Raw genomic sequence first — 13,515 nt, 5'->3', positions numbered from 1 at the left:
CGGCCCCTTCCCGTGCCGAGTCGAGTCGGACTCCTCAGGCCTCCTCCCTCCCTCATTGTCTCCCCTAACACCGTCACCTTCCCCCTTCTGCCGTCTCAAGAAGGGAATGCAGACCGTGGGAGATGCGAAGGGGTGGCGTAGGCCGGGCTGAAGAGCAAGTGTGGAAATCGGAGTGGAACCCTTGGACGTGGGGAGAATGCAGGACAGCTGGAGTGAAAGCTGGCAAGAATGTAAGGAAGAATGTGGGGGCGAATGGGGGGTAGGATTCAGGTCAGGATGGAAGGGTGTTCCCATTCTCCTCTCCTCCTGCCTGTATGAGCTGCTGTGGCGGAGTCTGAACTGTCCATGCTCCCATGGAGTCCAGCTCCATGGGAGGAGGCACGTCTGTGTGTAGCTTTGTGGAGTCATGGCTTTCTACTCCCGACACCAGCTGGGAGTCAAAGGGCTCGGAAGCAAGGAGCAGGTGAGTGTAGGTGGTGAGTAATTGTGGTGGAGGCAAATAAGTACGGTGGCTGACCTCCAAGAGGCTGGGGGGTTTCCTGCAGGGCAAGAGATGTGCCTGGGTCTGCGGATGCCGGTAGAGAGCCCTCTTCCCAAGACCCCACTGCGGAGTCTCCATAGCCCAGAAGAAAAGTAGGCAGGGAGACTATCACCAGAATTTTGGTTTAGGGTGGGTTCTCGCCTGATGTAGAGGAAGTGCTCCACCCAGAGATTAGAGCAGCCCCAGGAGCCAGGCGACCGGGATTCCTTCCTGCCGCCAGCTGGGCCCTGACCTTGTGTGCCATGACACTGCCCACCCCCAGCCCTGAGCATCCCGCTTCCGGCCTCTGCTAGACAGCAGTGCCTTGGGTTCCCTCTCTGTCAACTCCCGGATCTCCCAGCCACATTTCAGCTGCCAGGGCCTGGCCTAAGCATTAGCCTCCCAAGTATGACGCTTTGGTTAAAAATCCACCATGTGTGGGGGTGCCTGGCTGGTTCAGTTGGTTAAGCTTCTGATTCTTGATTGCTGCTCAGGTCGTGACCTTGTGAGATGGAACCCCCCCCTCAGCGTGGACAGCACAGAGCCTGCTTGGGATTCTCTCTCTCCTTCTGTCTCTGCCCCTCCCCTCCTCACGTGTTCTCTCTCAAAATAAATAAACTTTAAAAAAATTCACGTTTATTGACTCCTCTTTGCACAAAGTCACTTTGGCTGCAGGCCAGATGGCCCTTGAAGAAAGCCTCAGTTAATTGCTTCAAGTCCAAGAGGTAGCTCAGAACCTGCTTTGTACTGGCCCTGCAGCCCACTCCAGGCTTCTTGGTTCTTGTGGCCCTTCTTCCCCACCTACTTGTGGGGGGCACGCTGCCAGCCTCTACCCATGCCCCAAGGTGCCTGGCCCTGTGTGGATAAGGCAGTTCCTCCTTGTATAATCAAGTGGTTGTTGTCTCCCACCTGTACCGCATGGCTGTCACTTATGATAACAGATGGCGGCCCTTTAAGAGAAATTTGCAGGGTTAGTAGAAGGGTTAAGTAGTGAGGACCTCAAAATTAGGAGGAGCAGCAGGGTGGGGAGGCAGCGGCACCTTGTGTCCATCCTGGGGAATTGCAAGTATGGGGTCTCTAGGCTGGCCTGTGACTGGGTTAAGGCATGCCTTGGCCTTCCCCTTCCTGCTGCCCCTTCAGAAGCAATTTGCAGAAGTTCAAAAGGAGTGGCAACTAATGTCTGAGACCCTGATATTTGGGTCTTTTCTTCCAGGAGCCCCTCTGGACCAGTATAGCAACAACGGAAGTTAGGGGTTCACAGAGCTGGTACTGGGGAAAGTCAGGAAGCTCAGGGCAAATCCAGGCTTTGCTGTGTGACCTCAGTGGGATCTAGTCCCAATGGGTGTCAGTTTCTTCATTTTATGAAACGAGAAGTTTGGGGTAGTTGGCCACTAGCCCTTTCTCTCCCCTGCTACCCAAGGTACCCTGGATCTATATATGGTCTTGAGGAAGAAGCCAGTGGAAGAATTAAGCAGGAGAAAGGAAGGAGTGGGGAGTGGGTACCTGGTATTGGATTTAGCCCTGGTGCCCTGGTTGGCCGGTTGGTGCCATGTCTCTTAGCCCCCTGCGAACAACACAGCTCTCTTAGGCTCCCTGTCCTGGGGCCTATTCCCCTGCTGTATTCCCTTCAGCCCCAAGTTTTCCCTGGCGAGGGGGACAGGATTCACAGGATTCCTAGTGCATCCTCTAGTTCTGCCAGGGTCTCACCTGATTCCCTTTGGGTCCAGGACCTGGGGTCCAAGCCAACTTGGGGCTGGGGGTATGATTTCTGAAAGGTGAGGTCTCTGGAGTTTGGGGAGATGGGGCTGTTGAGGCTGAAGGTATCCCTGCTCTCCGGGAAGGCTGAACCTTGTCTCCCTGTGTCCTGATCCTCTCAGGAAGATTTGTACATTTCTTAGGAACACAGCTGGGGGCCTCCTTCAGATTTAGCTTGTTCAGCATCTCAGAGGCTATAGAATCATGGCTTCCTGTGGTTCCCCTAGGCTCATCCGTTTCTGTCCCTCCTGGGCCTGGCTTGGGAGCAGACAACATCCTGTTGCTACCCCTGTGCTCAGACAGGAACTTCTTCACCTGCAAGGATAAAAGGAGCATTCTGGGCATGGAAGTGGGAGAGCCAGTGTAAACCCAAGGAAAGAATCTCTTGGTCCATAATCCATTACCTGGGAACTCAGCGGTGAGGTGGGGAGAGTGGGGCCAAAGATTAAGGCATGCATAAAGAACAGTGGTCAGTGGGGAGTCATTGGGTGGCCAAGAGAGCCATGTTGTGCCATCCTTGCTCTGCTCTGGGGTTGGGGATGGCATTGGACACTCACCATGGAGACTGCGGCATCCATCTCCTTGTTTACCAGATTGAGGGCTTCCTCGGTATTTGGTCGGCATTCTGGAAACAAGCAGAGTGGGGTGGCAGATGAGCCAAACCTTCCCAGGGAGAAGCCCCCTGCTGACAGATCCAGGCCTACCCTGGCTGACAGCTAAATGGCCAGTTCACCTTGGAAGGAGGGCCTGTCCTTGGGCTCATGGCTCCAGCAGTGCTGCATTAACCTCTTCAGTCCTTCCAAACCAGGAGTCTCTGGGCCGGGCTGCGGCAGCTTGGTCAATGGGGGCCGGATCTGCCTCTCGCACACTGCTTCCTGTACTGCTGATTTCGGGGCCACTACTGGGGTGGGGGTGGAGGATGTGAAGAAAAGACATTCAGGGTATGAGGGGCCACTTGCTCCACCATGGGAAGGGGAAAGGAGTGTAGTCCAAGGCAAGGTGAGGAGAAAGTCAGGCAGTCTGAGCAGGTAAGCTGGAAGAAGAGGGTTTGGAGGCTTGCAGGAAGAGGGCACCTGGAGTTAAGGATCCCAGTGTCTGCCTAGAGTCTTACTCTCAGCTTCTCTTCCAGCTAGCACTGCCCACATTAGGATCCCGAAGCTGCAGGAGACACAAAGCTGAGACGTGAGCAAACTGCTGGCAAGACTACCTTCCCATATACCGGCCCCTAGAAGGGTCCAGAGAGGTATAGAAATTTGGAATGTGTGTTTAGAGTGGGCACATTACCTGTAGACATCGCTAGCCATGGAGGCTCTCCGGTTTACATCAGCCAACAGTTCTGGGGCCAAGTAGGCTAGGGCTAACTCCTCAGATCTTGCCAGTGACGTTGAGCCTCCTTGAAATGTGAATAGGCCAAAATCTGCCAGCTGGAAAGGGAGGGAGGAAGGAGAAGGTTGGGGATGGACAGGTAAGGCAACTTTCAGAATTCCCTCTCCCACCACAAGGTGTAGGTCCAGCCTTGTAAAGGGGGTTTTGAGGGTTAGGGGAATGGGAGGACCAGTAGGGCCCTTGGGTTGGAGGTCTGGGTACCCTCTCATGGGGCTGGGTCAAAGTCTGAGTCTCCTCAGCTAGGTCAGCCATGAGGCTTTTGATGGACTGGTGGGTGGGCCTGTGGAACTGACCGTGTTGGTCAGGGTCTCAAACACCTGGTATGGTAGGGGCCATGGCTCCTGGGTGGGCTTTGACACCTGTGTCCCAAGGGAAATGCTGAGAGTGTGCAGCAGACAGAGCTGAAGCAGTTTCTGTGTCTAGCGGGTGGGGCTAGAACAGTTCTGAGACAGGACTGTGTCCAGAGGCTGGGCTGGGCTATGGGTGGGCTGACCTTGGGGTGCAGGTCTGAGTCCAGCAGGACGTTGGAGGGCTTGAGGTTCCGGTGCAGAAGCACGGGATTCTGGCTATGCAGGTAACACATCCCCAACACCAACTCCTGCAGCAGGCGACAGAGGAACGGCCAGGGCCGAGGACAGTGGGGCTGCAGCAGCCCCACCAGGGAACCATTTTCCATGAACTGAGTCACCAGAGCCGGCCCACGCACGTGTTCCCATTCTAGCTTCCCGGTGACTCCCAGCAGGTGCAGTACATGCTGGCCCCGCAGACTTGCCATGGCCTTCACCTCCCTGGATATCGTCTCCCTACATTCCAGGAAAGAGCTGGAGTGGGGCTCTGCTCTTGGAAGATCCCTCTTTTACCCAATCAGGCCAACAGCACAGCGGCCCCTCCTTCTGGGCCAGACCCCAGGAAGCCCCAGCCCCGCTGCTCAGGTCACTCACCTGTTCATGATCTTGACTGCCACATCTAAATCCCACGTCCTGTGTCGCGCCCAGAACACCGGCCCGAACCCGCCTTCACCGATGAACTTCAGGTTCTCCAATTCCTCGAGGGGAACCAGGGAGGCTGGGGTACCGCTGGGCCTGAAAGAGGGGGCCTGGTCTTCCAGACCGCACCCCCTCCCCTGCCCTGTGACACCGGTGACTCTGCACATTCACTTCAAACCCCAGCTCCCACCCCTGCCCACCCCCAGGGTCCCACTGTGCTCCGGCCTCAGTAAGAGGCTCAATGGCATTCCCGGAGCTAGTCTGTGGAGGGGAGGGGAGGGGAGGGGAGGGCTGCGTGGCTGCGTGTGTCAGGCTGCATATCTGTATCCATATCCTGCTCTCCACTGACCATAACTTGACGCCAACATCAGACATCAGGCTGGAAGGTGCGAGTCCACACGGATGGAGTGACTTCTGGGAGCTGAGGGTTTGTGGCAGAGAGAGACAGGGGTTCGCGAGAGGGGTCACTGCAAGGATTCCGCTTCCTGGTTTGCTCCTCCTCTACCCGGAGTGACTAAACCACTTCCTTAATTCGCTGGTGCATCTAGGGTCCCGCCCCAGGGGCGCGTGTCTAGGGTGCCGCCCCAAGGAGGCAGGGAGGCAGAACCGAAAGTTAGTCTTTTTCCTTCCTAACTCATATTTCCTGAGCACCTGCGGCGTGTCACAGCCAGGTTAGGTGTCACTGAGACCTTAGGGTGCCACACAAGTAATCCTCATCTTTCAGGGACCCACAATCCACTCCTGCAGCCTGTGTCTCTCCCTTCTCCCACAGGATTTCCATCTCCACCACCTACCAGGCCTGCTGTGGGGAGGGGATGAGGCTGAGGAGGATTTTATGGTCCAAGGATTTAGCCCTCCCCCAAATGCCCTACGATCACCGCTAACAATTCTGTAAAGCTCGAATGTGCCAGGTACCTGTATTAGCTTATTTAATTCTCACATCCACCCTAGGGGGATTGGTACTACTTTTATTACTTCTTTGTGGATGAGGAAACAGGCACAGGTAGCTTAAATACCTTGCCCAAGCCAGTATGGAGCTGACTTCAGGCCTAGCTCAGAACCATCAGATTTGACAGACTGACAGAACCATCAGTCTGTACCTCTTAACTGGTTGTGAATGTGGCTAAAGAAGGTGTGAAGCATCTAATAGCGTAGTGAAAGGTCCCTGTCTGTATTTCTGCCCAGTCCCTGACAGCTGCTCTTGCTGAGGCAAGCCCTTGGCATTGGTAGTGATTTGACTCTCAGGGCGTGGTGGTCAGCTAGATGAATTGACCCAGCCAAGGGCAACTGACATTGTGGTGGACATTGGAGGGGAAACACACCCTTGCCCTCTCCCCGCCACACCAATACCTCCACACAAATTCCCTGGTTAACACATGTGCCCAGCAAGCATGTATTCTGGACGAGGGCCTTTGGAAATGCAGGAATTTGGGGGGCCTTAAGGATTTAGGGTAGACAAAAGGTGTCTATGAAGACATACCCACTCCTTACTCTCCACTCTTGAGCTGGATACCGAAGGCCTCACCGTGGCTGGAGGCTGTGGAAACTATATGTGGCCAGTCCTAGCACTCAGTCCTTTATGGGGAGACCTGACTCTCACTGGAAGGTGCTCACCTTGGTATGCACTTTCCATTCTGTCCAGTGGTCCATGCACTCTGCTGGATGGAGCAAACATGGCCAGCAGTTAACTGTGATTTTTAGACCCATACCATGAATTCTGGTAGAGTCAGTTTGTGCTTTTTTTGAGCTATTTAGGGAATTCTAGGACTGTAGTCTCTTTATTTTTTTTTTAAGTTTATTCATTTTGAGAGACAGAGACAGAGAGAGAGAGAGAGTGTGTGTGTGTGTGTGTGTGTGCGCTCTGATGTGGTGCACACATGCAAGTGGGGAAGGAGCAGAGAGAGAGAGGGAGAGAGAGAATCCCAAACAGGCTCCGTGCTGTCAGTGCAGAGCCATAAAGAGGCTTGAACTCATGAACCATGAGATCATGACCTGAGCTGAAATCAAGAGTCAGATGCTTGGGGTGCCTGGGTGGCTCAGTTGGTTAAACGCTGACTTTGGCTCAGGTCATGATCTCATGGTTCATGAGTTCAAGCCCCGCATCGGGCTCTGTGCTGACAGCTCAGAGCCTGGAGCCTGCTTCAGATTCTGTCTGTCTGTCTGTCTCTCTCTCTCTTTCTGCTTCCCTCCCCCACTCATACTCCATCTCTCAAAAATAAATAAACATTAGAAAAAATAAAAGAGTCAGATGCTTAAAAGACAGAGCCACCCAGGTGCCCCTGTAGTCTCTTTAAAAACCAGTACATTGTAGGCACCCAGTAAATATTTGTTGAATTGAATTAAGTGAACAACGAAGACTTTTGGGGATTCCTTACAACTTTGATCACTCCTGCTGGAGCTCCAAACTCATTGGGAGGAAAAAAGGAGGTTGCACTTTGTTAAGGTTTGGTGGCTCTCACCTGCACCTTCATGGCTGACAGAACCCACATGAAATCAACTTTATTGTTGAGACAGGATGGCATTTCACAGAATATAAAGGCAAGTGCAGCAGGTCCTCAAAAAAGTCTAGTCAGGAGTCAAGAGCCACCAGAGAGGGCAGCCATCTTGTTCATGAGTCTTTTGGGAGAAGACCCCAGGCTCCCCTTGAGGGGAAGCAGGCAGAAAGGCATTAGAAGGGTGCTTAAAGATCTTTTTATGGCTGAATGTGTTTAGATTGGGCTAAGGCCCTGAGACTCAGGGGTAAGCCACTATACAGTGTGGATTTGGGGATAGTGTCAGAGCCTGTACTACTTTTTGACTCAAAACAAACCAAACCCCTTTAAAAGAAGGAGGAGCAGGGAGAGGAGCCTGGAGTGAGTGCCTAAGAAGACCCTCTGCTTCTAGGTGGGGGAACCTGGCAAAACAGAGCTGATCCCTAGATTTTGGAGCTGTGGCCTTTCCTGAGGCCTAGTGCTGCTGACCCCTAACAGAGACTCTGCCCCTGTCCCAGGCTTTTGGAGAATTTGGGTGTTTCTCATCTCTTCAGTTTTTTGCTCCTGATGGTCTTTGGTCACCTTCAGCACATTCCTAGTACCTGCTCTGTTTCCCTATCCTTAGTTGTGGGGGTGGGAGGGCAGAGGGTGTGGTTTCTCTTCTTACATATTCTAGCAGGAACTAATTCTGATCTGTTGTTTGATGAAGAGATTCCAGTTATAGATCAAATGGTATTAATTGAGGGGATGGTAAAAAGGATTAATGGAGAATTTTCATTTTCCTTAGTGTTTGAACAGTTTATGTTAGCGTATATTACTTTTATAAACAGTTAAAGAAGGAAAAAGATCATGTGTATGCAATAACTCAGCTGTAAGGATATTCACTGAAGTGTTGTCTGACATAGTGATGAAAACAGAACCCTAAATATCCCATAACATGAAAAGGTTATACATAAATAAATATATATTACAAAGATTATAAATAAATTATGCAGTGGATGACTATGTAGCCATTAAAATGGTGCTCTAGACCCATATTTATTATCATGGAAGGTGTCTATCATATATCAAGTGGGGAAAAAAGCAGCTTATAAGGCAATAGGTACCATACAATCACATTTTTGTTTGATTGTTTCGGAAATTCTATCTACTCCAGTAGTGTGACAGAGTTCCCATAACAGGATAGCTAAATGCTATGTAAAGCATAACGAACACATTTTTTTCATTTTAAAATGTTTATTTATTTTTGAGAGAAAGAGAGAGAGATAGAGAGAGAGAAAGAGAGAGGCAGAGCATGAGCGTGGGTGGGACAGAGACAGAGGGAGACATAGAATCTAAAGCAGGCTCCAGGCTCCAAGATGTCAGCACAGAGCCTGATGCTCTGGGAACTCACGGACCTTGAGATCATGACCTGGGCTGAAGTCAGACCCTTAACCCACTGAGCCACCCAGGCGCCCCATAACGAACACATTTTAAAAATTCCTTAGTGAGCTCCCAAGAAAAGAAAGTTAACCTCCCAATGGCTTCCCCCCGAGACTAATAAAATAAAATAATACAAATCAAAAAGTAAACAGTAAGTAAACAGAGAGTCAACTAACTTGAAGCCTAGAGTTCTGGGGACTGGGAAGGGGGTGTGGAAGGTTGGGAGAGAACCACAGAGTGAGCCCTAAGGCCTAGGAAGATGAAAGCTAAATGTGAGACACCCCTATTGCCCACAAAGCTAGTACCCTCAACTAGGCTACATTCTCAGTGGAAAGGAAAAAATATTATCTGCTTACAGAGGAGTCTTACAGGGAAAATTGTCTAGGCTGCAGATGTTAAAATTAATAAAAATGTTAGTTTCCATGTGAGATCTGCTCTAACAAGGATCTATGGTTGGAATTTTTACTTTCCCTTTGATCAATAAACCATAAGCTGAAAATTTTAACTGCCCGCAGATTATTAATGCCCTCTGGAATCCAACAGAAGGAAACTGAATCCTCCTTAGAGGAAAGCATCATCCACCCAAGCTTCTAGATTAAATTCTGCCAAATATAGACTTACACAAAAATAATTTTATTTTATTTTAATTTATTTTTTTAAATTTTTATTTATTTTTGAGAAAGAGAGAGAGCACGAGCCCCGTGTTGGGCTCTGTGTTAACAGTTCAGAGCTTGGAGCCTGCTTTAGATTCTGTGTCTCCCTGTCTCTCTGGCCCTCCCCTGGTCACACTCTGTCTCTCTCTTTCTCTCTCAGAAATGGATAAAAATTTTTAAAAATTAAAAAAAATATTTAATGTATATTTAGAAAAATATAATATGTATACATTTTATATATTATAATATATAATACATATTTAGAAAAATACCTAAATGGACAAATAAAAAATTAATTTAAGTTATGGCTGGTAAGTTTACAGGTGATTTTTATTTTCTTATGTCTTATATTTGTATTTTTGGGGGGCACCTGGGTGGCTGAGTCGGTTAGGCATCTGACTTTGGCTCAGGTCATAATCTCACAGTTTGTGGGTTCAAGCCCCACTCAGGCTCTGTGCTCTCAGAGCAGCCTGCTTCAGATCCTCTGTCTCTCTCTGTCTCTCTCTCTCTCTGCCCCTGCCTCGTTCACGCACTTTCTCTCTCCCCAAAATAAACATTTATATTTGTGTTTATTTATCTGTATTTCCTAACTTTCCTAAAATGAATTCCCAGATACTACATTTCAGTCTCTTTTCCCCTCAGGACATCAACCAGAGGTGCGGAGACTTCCCTCTGCCACCTGCCTCCTACCCTAACCCGGAAATCTACTCAGCGAGCAGCTCGCTCTTGGTTTCTTGAAGTTATTTTTTTTTAATATATCTTTTTTTTTTTTTTTTTAATTTTTATTCATTATTCATTTTTTTGAGAGACAGAGCCTGAGCGGGGGAGGGGCAGAGAGAGAGGGAGACACAGAATCTGAAACAGGCTCCAGGCTTTGGGCTGTCAGCACAGAGCACCATGCAGGGCTCCAACTCACGGACCAGATCGTGAGCTCATAACCTGAGCCAAAGTCGGACACTTAACCGACTGAGCCACCCAAGCGCCCCTCTTGAATCTTGGATAGCTGGTTGAAGTTAGCCCTTGGCAGTCCAATGATGAGCAGGATTTTGACAGACGTAAACCTGGGGAAAGCGGATTCCAGTCAGAGAGGATGTTGTGAGCAAAGGTGCAAAGTCATCAATGATGATAAAAGCTGATCTTTTTTACACTTGATAGTACACAAAGCACTCACTGAAAGTCACCGCAATTCTGTGAGGTTCGAGTTCTGCAAATGAAAGAAATTAAAAGGCTTCCTTTTTTGTCTGAATGTGAAAAACAAACATAAAGGGATCAGAAACCTTTTTACAGTGACAGTGCAGACGAGTCTCCCAGACACAAAGCTGCTCCAGCTCCTGGTTGGGGGGAGGGGACCCTTATCTCGGCTCCCAGCTGCTGAAAAACAAACCCTTACGGCAGGGTAAGCGTGAACTATGGGCAACTGAACTTTTGGGGACTGGGCTGCACTCAGCTTGGAAAGGTCACAAGCAAACCCCAGGGTTTAAGCGGAGTTACAGGGAAAGTGTTCCACTTGGAAAGGGTCGTGATATTGTGATTTACAATAAGAAATATATTAAAATACATTCCACCCCATTCCTGGAACACAGCTCCTAAAACCTTGGAATTTCCTGTGAGGAAAGCAGAAAAGGTGCCTTTTGTTATGTTAATTAGGTGACCTTCGGAAAGCCCTGAGATAACCTAAGGAGGGGAGCTAGTTGCCAACCTGTAATTGAAGGATTGATTGAAACTTCCAGTCCCGCCCCTGACCTCTGTGGGAGGGGAGATGAGCTGGAGGTTGAATCAATTACCAGCTCCTGTTTAATTCAGTCATGACTCTGTAATGAAGCCCCATAAAATATAAAAAGGTTGGAGTTTGGAGAGCTTCTGCGTTGGGGAATAGGAGGTGCTGGGATAGTGGTGCTCTCACAGCACACGGAGGTTCTGTGCCCTTTTCCACATAACCTGCCCTATGTATCTCTTCTACCTGGCTGTTCTTGAGTTATACCCTTTATAATAAACCAATAATTCAGGGGTGCCTGGGTGGCTCAGTCAGTTGACCATCTGACTCTGGATTTCAGCTCAAGTCATAATCCCAGGGTTGTGGGATCGAGCCCCATGTCGGGCTCTGCGCAGAGCATGGAGCCTGCTTAAAATTCTCTCTCCCTCTTCCCCTCTCCCCTGTTTGAATGTGTGTAGTCTTGAGTGGTCTCTCTCTTTAAAAAAAACAAAAAACAAAATAAACACAGTAATCTAGTAAGTAACCTGCTTCTCCGTGCTCTGTGAACTGCTCAAGCAAAATAATTGAACCCAAGGTAGGGTGCACGGGAACCTCCAATCTATAGCTAGTCAGAAACACAAATGATAACCTGGATTTGCAATTGGTGTCTTGAAGGGTGTGTGTGTTGTGTGTCAGTCTTGTGGGACTGAGCCCTTAACCTGTGAGATCTGATACTGTCTCCAGGTAGATAGTATCAGAATTGGGTTGAGTTTTAGGACACACTGTTGGTGTCCAAGAATTTCTTGGTGGTGTGGGAACCTCCTCTTGCTACACGCATGGTGGAAATGAGTCCAGAACTTTAGGATCCCACCTGCTGTGGCCCCAGCTTCCCTCTACCCTTGGGGTTCTTGTTTTGGGAGCCCCTTCCAGTGCCCAGGATGCGCTCTTCTTCTCAGCATTCCAAGCAGGTCAAAAGCCCCTTGTAACTTGTTTTTCCTTAGCAAAGCTGAAAGAATGATGATTTCACAAAGAGCCATGCTGCCCCTAGGGCCATCTACCCCAGCAAAATGGAATACCTGCTCATTTGTCATCTGTTTCTACTAGAGGGCATGGAATGGTGTCCCCTTGGCAGAATGTAAGTTGCTGTTCTGCACCCTCAAGGCAAGGGAGCCTTGAAAGGGCAACTTCTTTTTATTCTTTCTACCTTAGTGAGATGGGGTGAAAAAGATTTTGAGCAGCCATCAGTGATAAGTATCCGCCCACATGCAACAATCATAACACACCCCAATCAGTGTGGAGTCCTTCTTTGCTTACCGTGTCTAGTTAATGCTTAAGATCTAATTTTGATACTCTCCCAGCCCCCCTCATCCCAGGCAGGGCAGGGGGGACAGGCCACTGTTTCAAACTGCTTCTCTAGCTGGATGTTCTCCTTGTTTGTTTGTTCGTTTGTTTATTATGGGGAAATTGAGTATAGCCTAATGGTCAACAGTACAGGCTCTGAGGTCAGACTATGTGGGATTGAATTCTGGCTCTAAAAGTTACTGTTTGACATTCAGTGAGTTGCTCAATGTCTCTGAGCTTCAGTTAATTATAGTACTTACTGGAAAGGATTGGCTGTGAGGATGAAGTGAAATAGGCATGAGAGAACACCACACATTTCCAAGCACATATTATGTGCTTCATTAGTGATAGGCATTAATGCAATAAACATTATTGTGTTTCCAACCTGAGGAACATTTCCAGTTCACAAGGTATTTGTAGAGCAGAGAAAAAAAACGATTTAACTCATGCTCAGTGAAGTAACTTTTCCTTCTTTGGGTAAATTCCCAGCCCCACCCTTTCCTCCCAGGGCCCCTTTAATGACTGACTCACCCTTCAGGTATTCTCTCTTCTACCCAGACAAATGTCCTGAGGGAGTGATTGAGGAAGTCAGTTGTGTCCAGGCCTGTAGTCTTGGGGAGAGAGGACTTGAATCCTGGGTTTCTAGTTTCTGGTACTTGAGTTGTCTGCCTGGCACAGAGGTGCTCAACGAGGTTGAAAATCTCACATTGTTGACCTGAGGATGGGCTTTGGGCCTGAGGCAGCTACTTTTGGTGCCCCATGCCCCATGTCTTCAGGCCACCTTTGATTTGAGCTAAGGTTGTATGGATAGTTCCATGACCCTGCCAGTGCCTCAAGCAAGAGGTACTCTCTGTGTGCCTCCCTCAGTTGACAGAAGTCAAGGAGAGGGGAGGAACTAGGAGAGGAACTAATGCTGAGGGCAGAGGTCATGCAGTAGAGGACATGGGCCAGTGCCCCAGCCTCCTGTCCTTGGGAGGGTCAATCCTGAGGTTCGTGTGTTCTACAGTTCTGCAGAGGGTCTGTGGCTGGACTGAGCTACATATCAGTAGCTAGCTCAATATGTACCTTTCTCCTCTGACTCACATTTTCTGCTCCTTCCCTCCTGATCCCTGGGACCACCCTCCAGGAAGTCTCCGGTTCTGTCCTCAGGCATTGTTTTCAAGAGAATACAATCCAAGCCCTCTGCCCTGTTTCCTCCCCATTGTTTCTCTTCTGATTGTCTTTGAGACTAGGATCCCTCCCTGTCTGTAAGGAAAGAGGAAAGAAGGGGAAAGAAAGGGAACACAAG

General features: G+C 49.2%; 1 protein-coding gene and 1 long non-coding RNA gene across 3 annotated transcripts; one reads left to right on the top strand and one right to left on the bottom strand.

Annotated features, from left to right (window-relative positions):
* The first annotated feature begins 30 nt into the window (after positions 1 to 30).
* Positions 31 to 1,125, top strand: LOC125909641 (uncharacterized). The gene is made up of 2 exons (XR_007453751.1): positions 31 to 463; positions 1,015 to 1,125. It is a non-coding gene; the product is annotated as an uncharacterized LOC125909641 (long non-coding RNA).
* RIPK3 (receptor interacting serine/threonine kinase 3) lies at positions 1,120 to 5,161 on the bottom strand. Of its 2 annotated transcripts, XM_049612999.1 has the most exons (10): positions 4,997 to 5,161; positions 4,603 to 4,743; positions 4,155 to 4,464; positions 3,560 to 3,699; positions 3,387 to 3,433; positions 3,009 to 3,176; positions 2,833 to 2,900; positions 2,228 to 2,590; positions 2,024 to 2,084; positions 1,120 to 1,470 (listed from the first exon to the last, which is right to left on the bottom strand). In XM_049612999.1, exons 1-10 carry the CDS (start codon positions 5,020 to 5,022, stop codon positions 1,322 to 1,324), a joined length of 1,473 nt encoding a protein of 490 aa, XP_049468956.1. In that variant the 5' UTR covers positions 5,023 to 5,161; the 3' UTR covers positions 1,120 to 1,321. The 2 variants fall into 2 exon arrangements, with proteins under 2 accessions (XP_049468956.1, XP_049468955.1); XM_049612998.1 differs by having other exon boundaries at positions 4,603 to 5,161.
* Between the last annotated feature and the right edge of the window lie 8,354 nt (positions 5,162 to 13,515).

Source organism: Panthera uncia, assembly GCF_023721935.1.
Source record: "Panthera uncia isolate 11264 chromosome B3 unlocalized genomic scaffold, Puncia_PCG_1.0 HiC_scaffold_1, whole genome shotgun sequence".
Classification (NCBI taxonomy): Eukaryota; Metazoa; Chordata; class Mammalia; order Carnivora; family Felidae; genus Panthera; species Panthera uncia.
Note: the sequence above shows the minus strand (reverse complement) of the source record. Positions and strands in the feature narration are given on the sequence as shown.